This window comes from Dysidea avara, chromosome 12, assembly GCF_963678975.1.
Source record: "Dysidea avara chromosome 12, odDysAvar1.4, whole genome shotgun sequence".
NCBI classification, from domain to species: Eukaryota; Metazoa; Porifera; class Demospongiae; order Dictyoceratida; family Dysideidae; genus Dysidea; species Dysidea avara.
Genome location: NC_089283.1, coordinates 14212433 through 14235441, shown reverse-complemented (window position 1 = coordinate 14235441; position 23009 = coordinate 14212433). Strand labels below are relative to the sequence as shown.

Genomic DNA, 23009 nt, shown 5'->3' with positions numbered 1-23009 from the left:
GTGACTACTGATATTCATCACTGTTCAATTGATGCAGCTAGGTACAACCATCCTTTTCGGTTTCAGTTTGTCATGAGCGTTCCCGATTGGGCAACGAGTGAGCCATTATTTTGAAGGCTACATTGAAGACATAGCCGGACTTCGACTTCTATTCGACAGAATCATCAGGCTGCAACCATAGATCAACAGTGGGGTGAGAAGCATTGGGAGTAACACTATACTACTGGAGCTAGCTATCAGTTGCATAAATTATGAACAAGCTAACTAAACAGGTCGGGGGGTCCGCCACTTTCTGGAAGGGTGTACGAGATTTCGAAATCACAGTGATTTCTCTGAAATCAATGATTTCAATAGTGATTTCATGATTTCAATTGTGATTTCGTGATTTTAATTTTGATTTCGTGATTTCACCATGGTTGACTCTCATGGAGTAGAAGCTTCGTCATCAGTAAATTGGATGGTAAAAGTGATATCTTCAATTCACTAGAGTCTAGATGGGAAGCAAAGATGCTGGGGCCATAGCCGGCTGGCTGAGATGATTCCAGCGGTGACGGTTCGTGCATGGTTGTGGTTGTATGGTAGTGCCGGCTGATGATTAACAGGCAAGTTAACAGTGTAAATAGGCTGTCTAAAAATGGATTTAATTTGCTAGAAGCCGTCCCAGAACTTCGTGCATAAGTTATATCTAATCCAAAACAGCCAAGCTGCAAAAAAGGTGTGCGGCCCTCAGAAAGGCTATGGTGAAAAAAGATGTGAAATCCAAGGTGGCGGCCAAGAAATGGCTGTGATGGTAGGTTAATGGTAAAAATTTTAATAACGACAATTCAGGTGAATTTTTGTGCCGCTTCACAAAATTTACCTAAATTGTCATTATTAAAATTTTTACCATTAACCTACCATCACAGCCATTTCTTGGCCGCCACCTTGGATTTCACATCTTTTTTCACCATAGCCTTTCTGAGGGCCGCACACCTTTTTTGCAGCTTGGCTGTTTTGGATTAGATTTCATTTCTTTTTGTATTTGTATACCCCAAACCTGGCCTATGGCCAGCTTTAGGACTTTTTTAACCTATGTTTTTTTTCTTTACTACAGGAAGAAGAAAAGATGAAGTAAATGTACTTTAAATATTTTATCAGTAAATGTACAGATTATATATATAATACATATGTGACCGGATTTGCGAAAAGGGGTCTTCCACACACATCCAATTTGCCAACTTTGACAATTGATAACTTCAGATTGGAAAGAGCTATTGCCTTGAAAGTTGGGCAGTGGTGAGCACCACTATAGCTGAATACATGGTGAAAGTTTCAGGTTAATATGTTACTTGAACACTGAGTTATGGTCTCCAACGTTTACGGAATTGGATGTGTGTGGAAGACCCCTTTTTGAAAATCCGGTGACATATATTGATTACAGAAATCTCCATGGTGGTTTCTTTGTAACTGAACACTCTACAAGGTGACTTCTTCTAATTGCTCTCTCTACAGGGTGAATTGTTTGTAGCTGAATGATCTACAAGGTAACTTCTTCTAGCTGATCTCTCTGCAGGGTGATGTGTTTGTAGCTGAATTCTGTACAGGTGATTTGTTTGCAGCTGAGCTCTTTACAGAATGGTTTCTTTGTAGCTGAACTCTCTAAAAGGTAACTTCTTCTAACTGATCTTTCTACAGGGCAATTTGTTTCTGGCAAATTTTTCTACAGGGTGATTTCTTTGCAGCTGAACTCTCTACATGGTGGTTTCTTTGTAGCTGAACTCTCTACAAGTTAATTTCTTCTAGCTAATCTCTCTACAGGGAGATTTGTTTGTAGCTGAACTATCTACAAGGTAACTTCTTATAGCTGATCTCTCTACAGGGTGATTTGTTTGTAGCTGAATTCTGTACAGATGATTTGTTTGCAGCTGAGCTCTTTACAGAATGGTTTCTTTGTAGCTGAACTCTCTACAGGGTGATTTGTTTGTAGCTGAAATCCCTACAAGGTAACTTCTTCTAGCTGATCTTTCTACAGGGCGATTTGTTTGTAGCTGAGTTCTCTACAGGGTGCTTGTTTGCAGCTAAATTCTCTACATAGTGGTTTCTTTATAGCTCTACAAGGTGACTTCTTCTAGCTGATCTCTCTACAGGGTGATTTGTTTGTAGCTGAACTCTCTACAGGTGATTTGTTTGTAGCTGAACTCTCTACAAGGCGATACTTCTAGGTGATCTCTCTACAGGATTCCTTGTTTCTAACTGAACTCTCAACAGGGTGATCTGTTCATAGCTGAACTTTCTACTGGGTGATTTGTTTGCAGCTGAACTCTCTAAATGGTGGTTTCTTTGGAGCTGAACTCTCTACAATGTGACTTCTTCTAGCTGAACTCTCTACAAGGTGACTTGTTTCTAGCTGATCTCTCTACGGGGTGACTTGTTTCTAGCTGAACTCTCTACCAGTGATTTGTTTGTAGCTGAACTCTCTACATGGTGGATTCGTTGTAGCTGAACTCTCTACAAGGTAACTTCTTCTAGCTGATCTTTTTACACTGCATGGTTGTTTGTAGCTGAGTTCTCTACAGGGTGATTTGTTTGAAGCTGAACTCTCTACATGGGAGTTTCATTGTAGCTGAACTCTCTACAATGTGACTTCTTCTAGCTGAACTCTCTACAGGGTGATTTGTTTCTAGCTGAACTCTCTACAGGTGATTTGTTTGCAGCTGAACTCTCTACATGGTGGTTTCGTTGTAGCTGAACTCTCTACAAGGTAACTTCTTCTAGCTGATCTTTTTACACTGCATATTTGTTTGTAGCTGAGTTCTCTACAGGGTGATTTGTTTGAAGCTGAACTCTCTACATGGGAGTTTCATTGTAGCTGAACTCTCTACAATGTGACTTCTTCTAGCTGAACTCTCTACAGGGTGATTTGTTTCTAGCTGAACTCTCTACAGGTGATTTGTTTGCAGCTGAACTCTTTACATGGTGGTTGCTTTGTAGCTGAACTCTCTAAAAGGTGACTTCTTCTAGCTGAACTCTCTACAGGATGATTTGTTTGCAGCTGAACTCTCTACATGATGATTTCTTTGTAGCTGAACTCTCTACAGGGTGATTTGTTTGTAGCTGAAATCCCTACAAGGTAACTTCTTCTAGCTGATCTTTCTACAGGGCGATTTGTTTGTAGCTGAGTTCTATACAGGGTGATTTATTTGCAGCTGAACTCTCTACATGGTAGTTTCTTTGTAGCTGAACTCTCTACAATGTGACTTCTTCTAGCTGAACTCTCTACAGGGTGACTTGTTTTTAGCTGATCTCTCTACAGGGTGACTTGTTTCTAGCTGAACTCTCTACAGGTGATTTGTTTGCAGCTGAACTCTCTACATGGTGGTTTCTTTGTAGCTGAACACTCTACAAGGTAACTTCTTCTAGCTGAGCTTTCTACAGGATGATTTGTTTGTAGCTGAATTCTCTACAGGGTGATTTATTTGCAGCTGAACTCTCTACAAGGTGACTTCTTCTAGCTGAACTCTCTACAGGGTGGTTTCTTTGTAACTGAACTCTCTACAGGGTGATTTGTTTGTAGCTGAACTCTTTACAGGGTGATCTGTTCGTAGCTGAACTCCCTATAAGGTAACTTCTTCTAGTTAATCTTTCTACAGGGCGATTTGTTTGTAGTTGAGTTCTCTACAGGGTGATTTGTTTACAGCTGAACTCTCTACATGGTAGTTTCTTTGTAGCTGAACTCTCTACAATGTGACTTCTTCTAGCTGAACTCTCTACAAGGTGACTTATTTCTAGCTGATCTCTCTACAGGGTGACTTGTTTCTAGCTGAACTCTCTACAGGTGATTTGTTTGCAGCTGAACTCTGTACATGGTGGTTTCTTTGTAACTGAACTCCCTGCAAGGTGACTTCTCCTAGCTGATCTCTCTACAGAACGATTTGTTTGTAGCTGAACTCTCTACATGATGGTTTCTTTGTAGCTGAGCTCTCTACAAGGTGATTTCTTCAATAGCTGATCTTTCTACAGGGTGATTTGTTTGTAGCTGAACTCTCTACATGATGGTTTCTTTGTAGCTGAACTCTCTACAAGGTGATTTCTTCTATAGCTGATCTTTCTACAAGGTGATTTGTTTGTAGCTGAATTCTCTACAAGGTAACTTCTTCTAGCTGATCTCTCTACAGGGTGATTTGTTTGTAGCTGAATTCTGTATAGGTGATTTGTTTGCAGCTGAGCTCTTTACAGAATGGTTTCTTTGTAGCTGAACTCTCTACAAGGTGACATCTTCTAGCTGATCTTTCAACAGGGTGATTTGTTTGTAACTGAACTCTCTACAAGAAAACTTCTTCTAACTGATGTCTGAACAGGGTGAATTGTTCGTAGCTGAACTCTCTACAGGGTAACTTGTTTGTAGCTGATCTCTATACAGGTTACTTATTTCTAACTGATCTCTTGAATTCTGTTCAGGGTGACTGCTCTATTAGGATGACTGCTCTATTAGAGTATCTCGATCTAGCACTTACTACACCAAGTTGGATTTCGTGTTATAACTCCGTGGCTTTAGGTCTGATTCTTCTACACCATTGAAGAGCCTTTCTAAGATGATTACTCCATCTGTACAGTGAATTTCAAAGCATTACCCCAAGCGGTTTATCTGGTAGGTGTGGCAAGTATTCGTTTTTTATTAGCTAATCTCGGTTGCGCAATTGTTACACACTGTTGGTTTTGTTGTTGTATCTTCCTGGTTTTTAGCTCGATTTCTTTCAAACCACAAAAGGTTTGAGGTTCAATAGTTAACCTATTCACCCTCCGATTTTCAGCTTCTTCCCATACGCGGTTTACCCTGTAGGCGTGACAACATATTGGTGTTATTTTTCGTGAATAATCGCTCATAACTCTTTGCCTGTTTATGGTATTCCAGCCAAAGTTGGTACCGAGATGCGCCTTTATACCCCCCTTCTGTGTGCCAAATTTCAAGGCAATCGGATAACGCGTTCGCGTTTTATAGCAGTTTTTGTAAGTGTGCGAAAAGAGGAAGAAAAATAAGAAGAAAAAAAAACCGAAGAAACTGAGCCAATTTTTGAAGTCGCATATCTCGGGAACGCGTGAAGCGATTTCGCTCAAATTTGGAATGTAGAGTGCTGCAGTTGGAGGGAATGTACACAGCAAAATTCGTCTTGTTTGATCAAGGCAGCACAGAGCTACGAAGTTGCGAAAATTGCGTTTTCTTTCTTCCTGTCAATATACTCACGGGGTTGCGCGCCGGCTTCTTGGGCCGCACGACACACTACCGTGTGTCTTGATTCTAACAAGGGTAAAAAAATAATAGGCATGGATCAAGGAATGCCGCACTGGCCTGGTTATAGCTAGTATCAAAAGTGGTAGAAAGAATAATCTATAACAAAATAACTAATGTGGTATGCCAGATCAATCCAGCTCAGTTTGGTTTCTTACCAAACAGATCAACAGCTCAGCAACTTCTATCTTTTCTATCAATCAGCTTGATGTCATTTACTTAGACGTTAGCAAGGCCTTCAACACAGTCTCCCACTCACATCTTCTCACCAAACTTTCATCCTTTAACATAGGAGGTGAAGTTACAGGTAGGTTGTGGTTTCAAGCTTACATTACCAATAGAAGACTATATGTATCCATTAACAACAGTAATTCCTGTTTACTTCCGGTGGAATCTGGAGTACCACAAGGCAATATATTAGGTCCCCTTTTATTTATCGTATACATGAATAGCATTCCAGATTCAGTGTTCTACAGTAATACCTATTTATTTGCTGATAACACCAAATGTTTCAAACGTATAATAGTACAAAATGACATGGATCTCTTGCAAAGTGATATCAACTGTCTGTTCAATTGGAGCTCAACAACCCACCTGTCATTTCATCCTTCTAAAAGCTGCCACTTGTTGTTCAACCAGAAATTTCCAACATCTTATACAATAAATGGAACCACTATTAATTCACTTTCGACGCACAAGGATCTTGGAGTTTTAATTAGTAGTAATCTAGGATGGAGTCCCCATCAAGATTTTGTCCTTACTAAAGCCTACAAAACACTATATAGGTCTTATCCAAACAACTTTTAGCCAATCAATTCACCCTCAGTGAAAGTCAAACTGTACATCTCACAAGTAAGATCTCAAATCATGTATTGCTCACCTGTCTGGCATCCTCACCTTATGAAGGGCATTACTAGGATTGAACAACTACAATGTAGAGCCACTAAATACATCCTGCAAGACATTAACAGCATCAAGAACCCCACCTCAAGTTTTAATATCAACTCCTGTGTATCATTTTCAATCAGCGGAACAAGATCCTCTGGTCTAAAACTTAGGCACAGTACACCTTTCACCAATAAACAACATTACTGTTATTTTAATTGTATATGCAGACTATGGAACTCTTTACCAATCATTAACATGAATTTATCAACTTTTACCATCAAAAATCAAATAAAATCGTTCTTTTGGAAACACTTCACTGCCAACTTCCAATCCCACTGATTCCCACAAACTGCATTATCTATGCCCCTGTGGCTCCTGTATAAACAACTCTTTCATGAACTTTGAACATCTCTAGTCCTGATCACCACAGTCAAGTAATTTTCAACCTGTAAGGCTCTAACTGCAAATTATGTAATTTATGTTAGGTGTAATTTGTAAGTTAAGTAATTATATAAAGTGTAATTATAAGTAATGTAGTTTGGGTACTCGCACAGGATGCCAGTATTCCATCAGGGTAACAAACTCTTAAGTTATCTATGTCAACATGTCAAATTCCCCTGTACATCATTGTTGTTTACACTATAAAGTTTTAAATAAATAAATAAGTAAATAAATTTTAATGAGATTTTTTACGAGGCAATCCACAACTTATCTGGCCTATCAATACCATTATCCTCTTAGCCACACGATGTTCAACTGGACACCACTATCCTACACTTTATCCAGGTACATAGCTACATGAACCGGCATTCCTTCTTTCCAAGAGCTGTCATCAACTGGAATAATTTGCCAACTTCAGTGATTGAGTCAGAAAGCATTAGCATATAGCTACTACATACTTGTGCTGTAAAGTAAAAATGGTATAGACATTGTCTTTACCGGTCGATATAATAAAGCAGTACTGTTGTTATCTTGTGTTATTTTTTTTCCTTGGAGCATTACTCACTCCTTGGCATATCAGCATGCCCAGTAATATAATAATAAAAGTAGCTGATGATGATACATGTGATTAATTAAGTATATTGGAATTCGTTACTATATTACATGGTTGCGTGTCACTCATGGGTCCACATGATTTCAGTTACACTTTTATCACTGAGTCATGACTCATGCTGAGTTTTAAAACAGTATCTTTGGTAGGTAGATAGAGACTTGCATGGACTCAATCAGGAATGTTTAGGTAATTGGTTCTCCGCAAAATTTATGTGCTATACACTGTTAGCTCCAATGTATCCTGCATTATCAGTTCTTCAGATAATTATAATATAATGCAAACCAGTATGATACATTGTCAGCAATGAATATACCTGCAAAATTTAGCAGAACGTATAAACCTTATACAGCACAATGATTGTATCTTCACAAAATAGCTATTAGTAAGAAATAAGAATGTATACCTCATCTGATCAATATGTGATGTATTTAATCTGTATGATGCTGACTTATATGCAGAAAGATAGCTACTTGCATGTATTACCTACCAGTTTGATAATATACAATAGATTAAATCACACCTGAAAGTTGACATAAACAATACCTCTGCTAACATCAGTAATGTGCACATCCCTTCCTTTACAATGGTATTGAAAACTAGAATGGCTCTCTGTTAACAAACCTGATCCCATTTCATATTGACTAACAACCACAGTGGCAAGAAACACTTAAGTACACAGTCGACTGATCTGGATACATCCATGGTCTTCATTGTGTATGCCGGGATTGTTTTATATGAAATGTTTGCTTGCGAGTTGTGCAAAGTTAGTGGGTCAGCTGAACAAGCAGAATCATATTATGTGAGCTAATCTTTGAAAAGTTACACCTAGTAGCTAGTTACTAACCAGTACTGACATACATGTTTTCTAGATAAGCTGCCGCTGATAATTATTTGTCCTGAAGCTAATGCTGGGAACTACTTTCTTTGCAAAAGTGTCCTTATAGCTTGCAGCCCTTCTACATGTTTTACCCGTTTCATCATTAACCCATGCAGTCATGTACTGTCACTTGTGGCTGCGAGTAGAGCTTGAATTGCTAGTTAGCTAACACTGAATAGATTCCGAGATAGGTTCTCAGATCACTCGTGTGGCTCCATGCAGTGATGGAAGCTTTTGACCATTAGTGGGCTCAGCTTGGGCTGTAAAATTCAAAAGATTGGTATCCGAAACAGTGTCAGATCAAGTGATTCGGGCCTTAAATCACTTCTGTTATGTTTCAGTTAATAATTACGCATCATTCAATGCGTCCATAATTTACGGAAATATACGGAGTTTTACGATTTTCGTTTTCCAAAAGTGTGATTTCTGATTTCTTTTGAGTGTGTGATTTCATGATTTCAAATGTGATTTCTGATGAAGCGTACGAGATTTCAGGAGTGTTGGACCCCTCGAAACAGGTAATGTTTTATTAAAATTTATTGTGTGAAAGAAAACACCGAAGGTCTGTTAGTAACTGCTAGTTGGAGGTTTTGCTGTTTTTTGACATCTAGACGTGGACATAAGTAATGTAGAGTGCAGTTATTATTCTCATCAAAGTTTCTTAGAAAATGATCCCACAGGTACAATTTCTATTTAGATTTCAACAAACAAACAAATTGACATGTTCTAAGTCTCCACAGGGATGGTCAAAATAGCAGTGCGGGAGGGAGGATTTTTATTTTATTTTTTACTAACTAGGCAGTTGAATTATCTAGTTAAATGACAATTTTCTTAGACTGCTTTTTTTATCAAGGCACCAACTATAAAAGGTGCTAATTGGCCTACAATAGTGCAAAAATTCCTTGATGAGGTATAAGAAAAACGGGATGCAGGTGGGGATGAGAAACTAATACCCAAATTTATGTGGCCTAAACAGTGAAAATAAGAATGTCACGGTCGCATAATGTTAACGCTGTTAAGATGTAGCGGTAACAAGAGTTTGTTGCTGACACCTGATCTAGTATTAGCATAGTTGTTATGTGGCTAATCATCACAGCAAGACACTGCCCAAGAGTTCAGACACATTAAAATGCAAAAATTACCAGTGCTTTTTAGTGAGATACATGTATGAGCTTTTAATATTGTATTGGGATGGTTGACCAAGGGTTATGATTTAAAATTGATAAGCCAATTTAGTACTGATACACTCAGTAAGACCACCTTGTTATAATGGCTAGGTAACCTATGCTATAAAAGCCTAGTGTGTACCTTAAAGAAGCAGCTATATATGTCAGATACACAGCACGTTGCCAACTTACTCATGATCACTGGTATAAAAAAAGCTGTCTTGCACTGAACTGAGCATATACCATGCAATAACATAGACGAAATGTTAAATATATAATATTAAAATGATTGCACTGTATAGTTTGATCACTTCATTGATAGCTATTCACTTAACTTTGTGAGTATTAGTACACCTCCATATCACAATATATACATTGATAAACTTATTCTACTGTTTATTAGAAATTGTACACTTTCAAACCCATTGGCAAATGTATAAACACACTTTTAAAAACTAGGTACTATAATTCAATATAATCTGCAGTATCTCTGAGACGAGGTGCGTTTTCCATAGAAATACAAGTTAAGTTGGATGGTGCAACTCTGTCAAAGTGAGTTTGGAATGAGTGTATAAGCTCTATGTGGTAATTTGTTGGAGGTACCAGTTTCCATACTTTCTTCACATTATCAGAACAGTTGTTAGCAATACACAGGTTATAAGCAATTGGCTTATAGCAAAGCCAATGATACTGCTGACTATTTGTTTCAAATGTAAAGACAAAAATTGGTAATTTTAACAGAGTAGCCATAGCAAAAATTTCAGCTTGAGTTCCCCACTCACCAAGGTTTTTCATTTGTTTACAATGATCTTTTACTGACCCTCCAAACACATATGCATCAAGTATATCTTTAGAATGTATTGTCGGATTAAATGATGAAATTTTTGATGACCCAGGATTTCTTTTGAAAGTGACCTAAACAAACAGTTACCATCAGGAATGATGTAGTCAATCCTTCTTTGTTTTCCTAAAATCTTCTCTAAATTGTCGTATGATCGTAAGAGTGTAACTCAATATGTCAATAGATGCAGCTGTGTACGTACTACGTAGTATCCATTCCTAATAGAGCATAACACATGTGGCGTCTGTAAGCCCATACAGAAGCTTCATTTATGGTGAGGTAAACAAAACACCAGCAGTTTTGTTTAGTGAAGCAACATGTGTGGGGGAACGGGGACATCACCAATAATAAAATTAGGTAATTTGTGAAAATTAGGGAAAGTTCGAAAGTATCCCTACAATGTGAAATGCTTGTAATTATTCTCACACATGTATGACGTTGTACTTGTATAAACTCTTCATCAGAAACTTTGTCATTCAACTGAGGCTGATCCAAAACTGCTATTACAAACAATTATGCATGAAGTGAGCATTCTTTCGAATCTTTTATTAATATAGCTTACCATGCTTATCATTTAGCTGCCGCAATCGAGAGACAATATTATCTATGTCAACATCATGTCTTGCTGTATGTATGCATCTTCTGTTAATACAGCGTTGATTTTTTGAGCCAGGCCCGCCATTTTTCTTTTTATCAAGACAAAACTTGCATTGATTGCAGTCTTCACTGATACATCCAGGACATTCACCACATTTCAATTTCCGTTTCCGACCTAAAGAGCATTAAAAATGCATCACTGTAATGTTTGCACTATGTTTTCTTACCATGAGTGGTACATTTGGTCTGTAGAGAGTCATTTGAAGCAGAAGGACATCTCATAGACTGTGTGTGACTTTCCATTGGCTTTGTCTGATTTTATGTCAGCTTCATCATATTTTCCACCGGCTCTGTCTGATTTTCTGTTCCCTCCATTAGATTTTCTATTGATTCAAGGTGTTCATGATCTTGCTTCATCGACTCCATCTAATTTTTTATCAGCTCCGTCTGTTTCTTTACAGTCTTCCTCTTTGCTGCTAACAAGTCTTCAGAAACCTATTATAATATACATATCAATAATGAACCAGTGTATAATATATGCTATTGCATACCTTTCTCCATTCATCAGCTCTTTTTCCAACTCGATTCTTAAATCTCCAATCTCCACTTTTGTTTTTCTTGCTATTTGTGATGCAAAGGAAGAGACCCATATAAAGACTTCAACTGTAGCGTTCTGTATTTTCTGCAGACTTTCTTGGCTGTAGCAATTCTGTGAGTTCCAACAGGCCGAAGCAATAAGCCATTATCATGAGGTAGCATTGATCTAAACTGATTTTCTACATTTATCAGCATGTGTTACAACATTTGCAGTTTAATTCTTTCAGTACAGTTGTAAGTAAGAGACTCAATTACTTTTAAAGTTATGAAAATCTTTCTCTGTGATTTTTGTACTGAAATGCTGTGCTATAACAAAAGTATTATTAATAGACATTTACAGATAAAACTAATAACCTTATGCTTAGGTAATTCATGGCTGCATTGTTCCATATCAAAATCTTGACCATCGATGTCATGGTCTGGAACTTCAGGGAATATCATATCTCCATCTCCTTGGCCATCATCATTGTTGTGGTCGTCATCTACAACTGAACTAACTAATGCTTCTGAATCAGCACAAAGGTATTCATTCTGACGATAACTACTGGGCAAATCAGACCAGTTCCATGATGTATGTGTAAATATTGCAAACAAGTGTTTGCAAGATATGTGCCAGCGTGTCCAATCTTTACAGGTACATTCTGGCAAGCCGCTACCATTTGAGATCTTCACTTCATGAAGCTTGCCAGATGGGCTGGTCACCAAAAAAGTACCAGCTTCACCGGTTTCCTTTACTGACTCCTTTCTAAATTTAGATGCCTTTTTAATTCTTGACAGGCAGTGTAGAATTACGGCCCATGGTCTTTCCCTTAAGTATTTAGGAACAAAATCATTGTAAGATCGATAATAACCTGACGTAGCAATGTTTTGTTTTTGGTATTTGCGAAGCATCTCTGGCAGAAATTCTTCAGTTAAAGTTACCACTAACTGAGATACAGTGATGTTCTTTCCTCTTGGCAAGTAGTTATATTTCAGAGTTTTATTCATAGCTTCTACACCATAGTTAGTATCAACAGCAGCATGAAATTTATCATCACAATATGCTCGAGCCCATCTCTGAAACATAAATACTATATGTGAATTTGACAAAACAGTCTTTCACACACCAATTCTTTGGCTTTATAATCACCACTCAGTTGGCTATTGACCTACACAATTCTAATAACAGATCAAAATTTAAATCTGATGGCATACTCCTACATGAATTTATGGTCCTTCAAACTTATAAAACTGGATGTGCGTGAAAGCCTTGTTTTGTCAAATTTGATCACATATGTAGATACAATTTATAAGCATACAGTATAATGCAGAATATTATATAACTGGTGAAAAAGACGTATTCACACCCCCCACACAGACCAACACACAATGCTTTTGACAAATAGTCATGCCCTAAAAGAACATTACTAAGTCAGAACAGATGAATCCTCCTAGGGGTAGGGATATTTTTAACAGAGAGACAGCATCTGTCTTATGGTAAAGGTTTGGAAACTGGTTATGAGACATGGACAGTTATTGTTGCTATTATTAGTACTTTACAGTGGCCAGCACTGAAGGTCTGACAGCAAATTGTGCTTAAACTTTTGGATTACCTAATACCTACTGGAATATGGACAAGAGATTATCTCACTTATACTGTAGCTAATAGGAAAAATGGCCAAACAAAGGGAAAAGCCTTCCAACCCACTTAGCATTTGCTTACACAGATAGCAACCATGTCCCCATTTACAGTGGGGAAGATTAAAGTTAAATTACATTTTCTTGCTCAAAAAAGTAGCAGCCGTAACCAAATTGTGAATTCCAGGATGGTTCTCCACCACTTTGCAAATGACCACACTGAAACACCACACACACATCACACAAGTCTTTTGGCTACTGTGCTAGGTTGGTCATGTGCCTACCATTATACAATACATGTATAGTTGGTATTTGCATGCACCCACGCATGCATGCACACACTGCTTGACTTGCTTCTTGTCCTGTATTCTTTGATTTAGCCCCCAACCCCACATTAGAGACACCCGCCCGCTGGGTAACAAAATTTCAAGCATTTTTTAGGACAGATGAATGAATGGACTCCCAAGAATGGTGGATGGGCCACTGACAATAGCATAGACCTGAGTTTTCTCCTATAAATGCAATGTACAGACTATTTTAATGCTTGTAAGGATACCTTGACCCTGCCTTGTCTGGTTAAGGCCAAGGCTGCTACTATTAGCCACACTACTAGAGTGGCATGTTACCAGGCACGCACCCACACACACACACACACACACACACACACACACACACATACACACACACACACACACACACACACACACACACACACACATGCATACGTCACCTTAGCAATTGGGAGCCACTTTTTACCAAGCCATTCTCTTACTTCACCATTAGACTTCCAAATATCAGAATCCTTAAGGTCTTTCAGTGCTTGTTGATAATTATACATCTGAAGGAAGTGTAGGATCTGTATAAGGTGGAGCATTAGCACAGCTTCGCAAAGCGAGAGAAGGCGGTCTTTGGAGTCTCTGATTTTGTGCTTGTTGGTCCATCGTTCCCATGCTTGTTAGTGTTGTTCCAGTATTAGATATTGTACTTAGTATAAGTATTAGTAAAATATTTATTAGTAAAATATTGGACTCAAAATATTTAATATACAATTTGATTGATTTAGTGTAGTGTACCTTGTACTACTAGCCCTTAATTAGCATGGGTAACTATTATGATCAGAAATCATAATAACAGTGTAAACATACAATAGTAAGTTTTAATTTTATAGCCACTACCTCTTTAAAGTAGAAAAAAATTACATACTTTGTTACAGGGATAAAGGTTTAGGCACTTAGGACTTCATATCCAGTAGCAACTAAGTTACAAAATAGTGGCTGCACAGGTTAATCTGTAGGCCATTAGGGAATTCCACTAGTTCACAACCTTTTGGGTGAAAACCACATGTAAATGGCTATTTCAGTGAAGTTTCAAATGATATCCTAGCTCTTGTGTGATGATAGGCTTAGCATTGAATTAGTATATATATATAAAGGGTGGCAGCCATGATTTCAATGATCTTAATCATAACACAAAATTTATTGTGATCAAGATCATTGCAGCCATGATTTCATGGCTGCCACCCTTGATTTCACAACTTTTTCACCCACACTTTTTGAAGGCTGCACCCTTTTTGTACAGCATGGCTGTTTTTCGCATGGATATAATAACATTGAGTATTTAGTAAGTACTGGACTTAGCTAGATCCTTTTTTTTTTTTTTTTTGCAGAAAGAAGCTTCAAAATTTATTTCCGAGCAGAGCTAATCTATTGCTTCAGTGCTACAGCAACAGAAATATCATTGCAAACACGTTACACAATGAGCCAAATGTTCTGAACTATACAACATTATCAGTCAAGTGGATCCAACCTGCTTGAGCTCTCTGGACATAAGTCAATATCAAAATGATAATTGGGTGACGTAGAATCTTTTAAACATGTAGCAGCTGAACATAGTAGCGATATTCATTCCTCACCATGCCCACTACCTACCGTTAATCAGTAACAGACTGTAAAATAAGTAATGCATAGGCTCATTCCCAGACCGCTTCTTTCCCTGTTCTGGTTGCTCAAAATACACCATCATCAAGTTCTGCTTTCTTCTAGAATTCATAGCTCTAGCTACATCTGTTCGCCTATTCTAATCTGTCACACTCTCTTCATCTTTGAAAGTTTTGTGCTGTTTGTAAACCTTGATTCTCTTACTGTACTTAACTGAGCAGTTTTTATTATTTCAATCGAACTTCATAGCATACTCAGTAATTCAGTGACCATGTGTGTCATGCACGTGACACTCGTACAACGTGCACAATCGACCACCCAGTGTGGGATTTTCAATAAATTTTTGGAGACGTAATGTACGCACAGCTACTGACTTGTGTGAGGCTCACTCAGGCTCATCCCAATTAACATTCATGAATTCAAACGAAGACACAGGTGAGGTATTTCCTCCCATTTTGCACTGCCACCATATGTTTACGTACTTCCTCTTACATTATTTCAAAGTTGGACAAACCACTAAAAAGTTCAGTTTGTTGACTGTCACAATCACCAATTATGACATCACCTTTTGTGATTGCAGATAAGCAGCCCTAGTTTTAAAAGTATGTAAGGCAAGGGGGTTGCTACTGCACCTGGGTGGGCTCGAACCACCAACCTTTTGGTTAACAGCCAAACGCGCTAACCCATTGCGCCACAGGTGCTACATAATAGCAAAACACAAATTAGTAGCATAAAAAACAAGCTTCAGCAACAAACATTTATAAAACTGCAGCCCAAGTTTATAATTGCAAAAAACGTAAACTAAAACTCACAATCGCACCTGGGTGGGCTCGAACCACCAACCTTTTGGTTAACAGCCAAACGCGCTAACCAATTGCGCCACAGGTGCCACATAATAGTAACACAAATTAGTAGCATAAAAAACAAGCTTCAGCAACAAACATTTATAAAACTACAGCCCAAGTTTAAAATTGCAAAAAACGTAAACTAAAACTCACAATCGCACCTGGGTGGGCTCGAACCACCAACCTTTTGGTTAACAGCCAAACGCGCTAACCAATTGCTCCACAGGTGCCACATAATAGTAACACAAATTAGTAGCATAAAAAACAAGCTTCAGCAACAAACATTTATAAAACTACAGCCCAAGTTTAAAATTGCAAAAAACGTAAACTAAAAAGATAACTTCACAATCGCAACTGGGTGGGCTCGAACCACTAACCTTTTATCACAACTTTAGTATAATACTTTAATGCTTTCATATTAGCAAGTAAAAGTATGCTAGAACAACACTAACCTGTTCACGGTGAAAATCACATAGATAAACCTGAGTTCCAGGAAAGCATTTCTCAATAGCCAACAATTCTGCTTCAGAGTAATCTGTCATAAAAAAAACTGGGCTTCCAACAGGGATTCCATAGTTGCAACTGTTGCAGAGCCTCTGATATGTGTTCTGCATCTTCTGATTGGGTGGTGAATTCTGCTACAACCATGTAACCAACATTGGTTCTAACACAGAGAAAAATAATGCCAAGTCATAACGAGTTGTTTTGTATGTTGCATCTAAAAGAGAGATTGTGCTTCCATAACCTTCCAGCAATCGCTGTTGCCATGATGTTTGGTGAACGTACAGAAAAGTTTGAGTGCACTGCTTACTACAACCAAGACCTTCATACCAGCTGTCATCTTCTCCTGAATTGCCACAAAAGATATCGCTTCTTTCTACTTTCTGTTTGCTTTCCAATTCAATTGTTTGCTCCTTTATGTTATCACCATCACTCTGAATATATGGGCGAAAGAAAAACTTATTCTCTGACCCGTTTGTCCTCCAATTATTCACTTTCAATCTAAGATTCTCTTGATCAATTTTTGAGAGCTCCAGTGCTCTTTTGGCCTTGTATACGTGGTTCTTAATATCACACATATCAGGATAGAATGCACGATCATCATCCTTTGGCTTAAAGCCAAGCTCTTTGCTTAATTCAGTGTTTGCATAATGTCGTAGAATTTTCTTGATCTCATAGATATCACAGATGTTTGAAAACACTAAATCAGAAATTTTTGTGATTATTAATGGATGCACTTTTTGAGCACATGCAAAGTGTGGGTGGATGCTGTGTGCTTGGCTGGTAGGCAAGGATACAAAGTACACAACTTTTGTGTTAGGTGTGCCAGTCTCCAACTCTTTTTTAAGATTAGCCAGTCTAGTTTCACGTAACTGTTGCAGCTTCCATGCAGACAGTCCCTCTTTTTCAGCTGGATGAATTTGATAATCGGTATACAAAGTGAACTGTGTTATTCGTATGTGTGCACAGCAGCCAGTCTTTCTTGTTCCTTGTAACCGTAGCCTTGCATGCTTAGACTCTTTGTCTTTAAAATACTCCACTCCATGTTGGCAATCTAACACTGTGTGGCTATCAACAGTAAACGGAGTTTCATTAAACTTAGTTCCATCTTTCTTTTCCCAGAAAACTTTCTGGTGCTTGCTGGGTACAGGATCCTGCAAGATTGAATTTAAATTAGGCCTGGATTAGTTGTTTATGGGTAAAAATCTCAAGCATGTAGGGTCGGTAGGTCAGCATAAATAAAAATATCAAGTTAACTGACAAAACGATTAGCAAAATACAGTACAGTAAATGGCATGGTCTTGACAAAACTGCAAATTGTTTGCAGTCATAGTGTGTTTCTAAGCAATGTTTTGAGCAGGTGAACAGAAGTTAAATGCATTAGAAGCTTGTGCTCATAGTAGTGTTGTTTTAGTTAACTATAACTAAAACTAAAAGTACTTTTAGTTAGGCAAATATGTATTAGTTAACTAAAACTATAACTAAAAGCAAATCCAAAAGCAAATCCATGTTATAACTAAAACTATATCTATATAAAAACAGCAGAATAATTTACTAAATCTAAAACTAAAAAGAATTAAGAAAGATAACTAAAACTATAACTAAAACCAAAAGATTTTCTTGTGTACAACTAAAACTATAACTAATTTAAACTAAAAGGTTTTCATGTTCTTAACTAAAACTAAAAATAAAACTAAAACAACAAAGACAATATAACCATAACTAAATCTATAACTAAAATAAATTAAGAAGGATTACTATAACTAAAACTAAAATTATTGAAGAAACTAGCTATGACTTATAAAACTAATTTAAAACTCTTTACTAAAACAACACAATGTTGCTCAGATCACTGCACGTATAAGTTCACATGTGTTCTACAGGTGGAACAAAGCACAGAATGAAACTGTACTGCTATATGTAGCATCCAAACATCAGTTTGTGACCTGATGGTGGTTTAGTTAGCTATAAAAGTACTTTTAGTAAGACAAATATGTATTAGTTAACTATAACTAAAACAATAACTAAAAACAAATCCGTGTTATAACTAAAACTAAATCTATAACTAAAATACAACAGAATATTTTACCAAAACTAAATCTAAAACTAAAAAGAATTGGAAAAGATTACTAAAACTATAACTAAGTTAAACACTAAAAGATTTTCTTATGTACAACTAAACTATAACTAAAACTAAAACGTTTTTAGAAATGTTACTAAAACTATAACTAAAATACTTTCACATTTTTAACTAAAACTATAACTATAACTAAAATAACACAGAGAATATAACCATAGCTAAATCAATATCTAAAAGGAATTATGAAAAATTACTATAACTAAAACTAATTATTATTGACGAAACTGACTATGACTATAACTAAAACTAAAAGTCCTTAGCTACTAAAACAACACTAGTTCATAGTTTCTAGTGGTAATTTAGCTTCATTTCCAACTTTTTTATGAAAATTTATTTTAAATCAATGAAAAGGGTGGGTTGGCAGGCCTGTGAAACAACTAATCAAATTTGTAGACTAGTTGTTCAATCCTCTGAGATCCTACCAAAAAACATTGGACTTATATCCATTCATGCACTTGTACATGTACATGCTCTTTGGGTATTGTAATATAATAATTGCAGGGTTCGAAAATACATGGTACATCTCAACCTACACTGGCTTACGACTGGCTAATAGAATACCCCATGATTGGTGATTTTCTCATAAATTATCACACAACTAAAGTGTCCTCTACCCTGTCCCAATAAATGTAAGGTTGGCATTTTCACAAGAGACAGCATATAATATTATATAGAAGAGCACAACAAAATGTGCCCACTGGAAGTGATACAGCGTGAGTATCACATGGTGGGTTGTAGCTGAATGGTAGTGGCTTGCAATTATTTGAAGAAACACAATAAAGAAAGAATGGAACACTTGTCTCTAACTCAAAAACACTTAACTATAAGTTGTAAAACACTTTCTAACACACATTTGCAGTACAAAGCAATAATTAGTTACAACTTGTGGGGATCTTGCACAGGTTAAGATGTGCACCACTATAGCTATAGCCTAAAGCAATGATGAGGCACTAGCTAAAATAGAGAGGAAGTTTCAAACAAAACTGAGTGAGATTGAAAACGCTGCTCAAAAACAAATTGTAGAGCTTGAAGAAAAGCTACATCAGAAGACAGAACAGTTTGAAAGAACCCTTCCATGCAGGGGCGGATCTAGGATTTCAGAAGGGGGAGTGCTAACATGTATGTAGCAAGATAGTTGATACAACTAGTGTGAGAAGCGCACTCAGCATGTGGAGTATGCTCTATCTAGGGGGTCTGTGGGCATGCCCCCACAAGAAAATTTTGCAAATTTGGCCTATTGTGATTGAATTTGGTAGTAATTTTGAATGAAAAATGATGTCACTTTGTTTATGTTATACCATTATTTCCCTACAGCTTGTCAATAAGACTAAAGGGCACAGCCATGTAGCTAAAATTCAATCTTAGACTAAAATCTTAAAGAACTAGTAGTGGAAATGTTAACATATGGGTATCAGGTACACATGATCAAATTTAGTGTTTTGAAGTATAGCATAATTTACAGTCTCATGGCTCAAACTTCACTAGCTGTCCAAATAGTAGAGAGGGTAAGTGGTAGTGGAGAGGGCAAGTAGACTGACTCACCAGTGTATGGAGTGCATGTGCACTCAGCTGCATATAATTCTCCAGCTAAGGGGGCTTTAGATCTGGTGGCATATGTACTCCTGGACCCCCTGGAAATTTTTGGAAAATGGCTATCACAAGATTGAATCTAGATGGTATTTTTAATCAAATCTGGGTACAAAATAAATGAGTTCAGGTGGAAGTAATTTTAATTTAAATGAGTTCAGTTGGAAGTAATTTTAATTAAAAAAAAAAACAGAACTAAACACTGTTTCTTGTTATTGGATTTTAAGAAAATGTATAATAGTGGCTTATCAAAGAGAATAAAGAGGGTATAGTTAATTGAATGTAAGGTCAAGGAGAATATTTAAAACACGGATCTACTTCATATGTAGCCACTGTTTTGAATGGCTGGTTGCTATTTCAATCTAACTTTTAAAATGATGGATCCATCCATCATTATAATTGTTTCACAACTAGTCTACAAATACAACTAGTTTTTGGCCACAACTAACTCCTTTTTAGCACACAATGATCATGACAACATAAATGCTGCAGTATCATTTAAGCTTAAAGTTGATCATGAGCTTTGAGGGATTTGATAGTGCAAACTCTAGATTTATACAAATGTAGCATGGGATTTGATCAAGCAAGGGAAACAAAAACGAACAGTTCTCAGATGTTGCAGCCTTGTGAACTTTATAAAAGCTATGAAATTCACTATTATATAAGACTACTGTTTTACTCGCAAGAGAAGCATGTCAACCCAAGAATCAAGTTTGTAGCAGAGCCTGAAAAATTTAAACTATTTGACAGAAAAGGTTATTTTCAGAATAGATTTTCAATTAATGATGTTTTATACAATTTATAGTACATTAAAGGTAAATCTTTTACCTGAAGTGATTGGTATATGGCAGGATGTTTGGTACAGTGGTGAGGGTAGCAGTACACAGGTCTAGAAGAATAGGTTTAATTTCAGCTTACACTCTGGTAACTTCTTGAAAATTATACACTGTAAATTCAGACGTGTGAAGTTCATACTGATGGTATGACTCCTGCAGTCGCTTAGTGTGATCATCATACTTCAGAAGTATGAGCATCACGCTTTGAAGTATGATCATTATACTAAGTGACCGCAGGAGTCATACCATCAATTTACAGTGTAGTTTTAATGTTGGATGTTCTTTTAGAGTAGTTGACTGTTCTATTAGAGTATTTCGGATTTAGCAACTTCTAAGGTAAGACTTACTCCAAAAGCATAATTTTGAACCCCTCTTAGTAATTCTTGGATAAGATTAGCTATTCCCCTTGCTCTTTCCATCTTTTCATTGCCCATACATGTGTATAAAATGCAACTGCACTTGTACTACAGCTTCTAGAAGCTTCCTAGCTTGCTCATTGTAAAATCTTGAAGGGGGGTGCTTCAGCGCCCCAAGCACCCCCCTAAATCCGCCCTTGCTTCCATGGACCATTTATATCTACACAAGAAGCTATCATCACTTGACCAAATTGTGCCAGTGATTGTGAAGATGTCACAGTACTCGAAGAAGAAATCAGACAAGAGAGACTGGTATAGTTATTCATTCTATATCACACAGTATGATAGTACTGTAAAGTAGGAACCACAAAGGAGTAGGCGTGGCCCACGACATAACATCACTCAAAAATCAGCCTCAATTTTTCCTGATGATGATGAGGCAGTATTGGTTACTGAGGTAAAATTAAGCCCAAACAAGCTTTTAGATTGACCCGGAATGCTTTCAACAAGTTGCTACAGAGTTTTAAAAATAATTTATTTAATGGGGTCTTTACTGACTGCCTGATGCCTTCAGACAAGTGTAACTCGATGAATGCCTAAGGCTTCAAGCTTGATTTTTTCATTGTTCGATGTCGCTTTGACCCGAGAGGTGCCTTTTGACATACTACAGTATGTACAATGCATTCTTCATGGACTTACCAGTATCCTCCTTTGTGTCCCATTCATCTTTGCTGACAGTAAAACGTGTGGCGATTTGGTGATAGCACATGATGGCTTCCCTTCGTAATGGAAAACATCGGTGTTTTTAATAGTGGCTGTTTTGGTTGCAGAGTTGCGTTTCGAACAGTTCTTGATTCGTACTGCTGTGTGACGGGCTGAACATAGCCAACAACAAAGAGTAATGGATGTTCATATTTTAGACAATAATTGATAAACTGGGGCACATGGCACCACTTTTTTCTTTCAGTATACGTGGATTGCAGAGGTGCTTTTCCAGTTCTTGATTCAAAATGCTGTGTAAGGGTTGAACATAGCTGACAATGAAGTGTATTGGATACTTCACTTTTCAGATGATAATTGATATAGCTGGGGGCACTCAGTGCCATTTCAGATGCGGTATCTGTGGGTTCACCAGTCATAATACTGTTTTCAAAAAAAGTTAACAAACAAGTACACAGATAAAATTGGAATTGTCAACTAGAGTAAGGACCATAGCAAAATACACAGTAGGGATAAAACACTTCTTATTGTTTTACTGTGATTTAATATCATCACTACTTTACTTCAAAGTAAATCATAAGTGGAGTAGCACATCGATAAAAAGTACTTTCAGCACTTTTTTCAATGTACTATGGTCCCTACTCTAGTTGAAAATTCCAAATTTTTCTGTGTACTTGTTCACTATAAAGGATACAAGTTTTGCCTCAGAGTAAAGGCTGCAGGATTTTTAGAAGGTGCTGGAACTCACTAGGCCTGCGCCTATTATGCCAGCATAATCTTGAGAATAATAGGTCACCAATTTCATGAGAATAATTCCGGAATAATAGGATGGTTATAGGCATAATTTTAGAATAATCGGACGACCATGGGAATAATCGGTGGAATTAGGGGGCGTGTCTCTTCTTGATTACCTAGAAGAAAGAGTTAAGCTACCACAAATGATATAAAGCTGACAGGAGTGCTGGCTGAAAGGAGCTGAAAAGCCTCTAAAAGATCGATATACTCTAATAGAACGCTCAAATACTCTAATAGAGCAGTCAAATCTTTTCATGTTAACAATCTGCAGCCAGCATCAGGGATTTAACTGCATGATTATCTGCAATTCTGAAACTTGTACATCTTATACCAGTGTATCTTCTTCAAGTCTTTGAGCATTATTATCTACCTAACTTAGTAGCTATAAA

The 23009-nt window shown here is 37.2% G+C and overlaps 1 protein-coding gene and 3 non-coding genes across 4 annotated transcripts; all 4 read right to left on the bottom strand.

Annotated features, from left to right (window-relative positions):
* Positions 1 to 9649: 9649 nt before the first annotated feature.
* LOC136240560 (uncharacterized) lies at positions 9650 to 13994 on the bottom strand. The gene is made up of 6 exons (XM_066031557.1): positions 13634 to 13994; positions 11641 to 12342; positions 11241 to 11592; positions 10917 to 11184; positions 10655 to 10864; positions 9650 to 10592 (listed from the first exon to the last, which is right to left on the bottom strand). Exons 1-3 carry the CDS (start codon positions 13775 to 13777, stop codon positions 11485 to 11487), a joined length of 954 nt encoding a protein of 317 aa, XP_065887629.1. The 5' UTR covers positions 13778 to 13994; the 3' UTR covers positions 9650 to 10592; positions 10655 to 10864; positions 10917 to 11184; positions 11241 to 11484.
* A 1473-nt stretch (positions 13995 to 15467) lies between these two features.
* Trnan-guu (transfer RNA asparagine (anticodon GUU)) lies at positions 15468 to 15541 on the bottom strand. Its single transcript has one exon. It is a non-coding gene; the product is annotated as a tRNA-Asn (tRNA).
* Positions 15542 to 15655: 114 nt separating this feature from the next.
* On the bottom strand, positions 15656 to 15729 carry Trnan-guu (transfer RNA asparagine (anticodon GUU)). Its single transcript has one exon. It is a non-coding gene; the product is annotated as a tRNA-Asn (tRNA).
* A 112-nt stretch (positions 15730 to 15841) lies between these two features.
* Positions 15842 to 15915, bottom strand: Trnan-guu (transfer RNA asparagine (anticodon GUU)). The gene has a single exon. It is a non-coding gene; the product is annotated as a tRNA-Asn (tRNA).
* Between the last annotated feature and the right edge of the window lie 7094 nt (positions 15916 to 23009).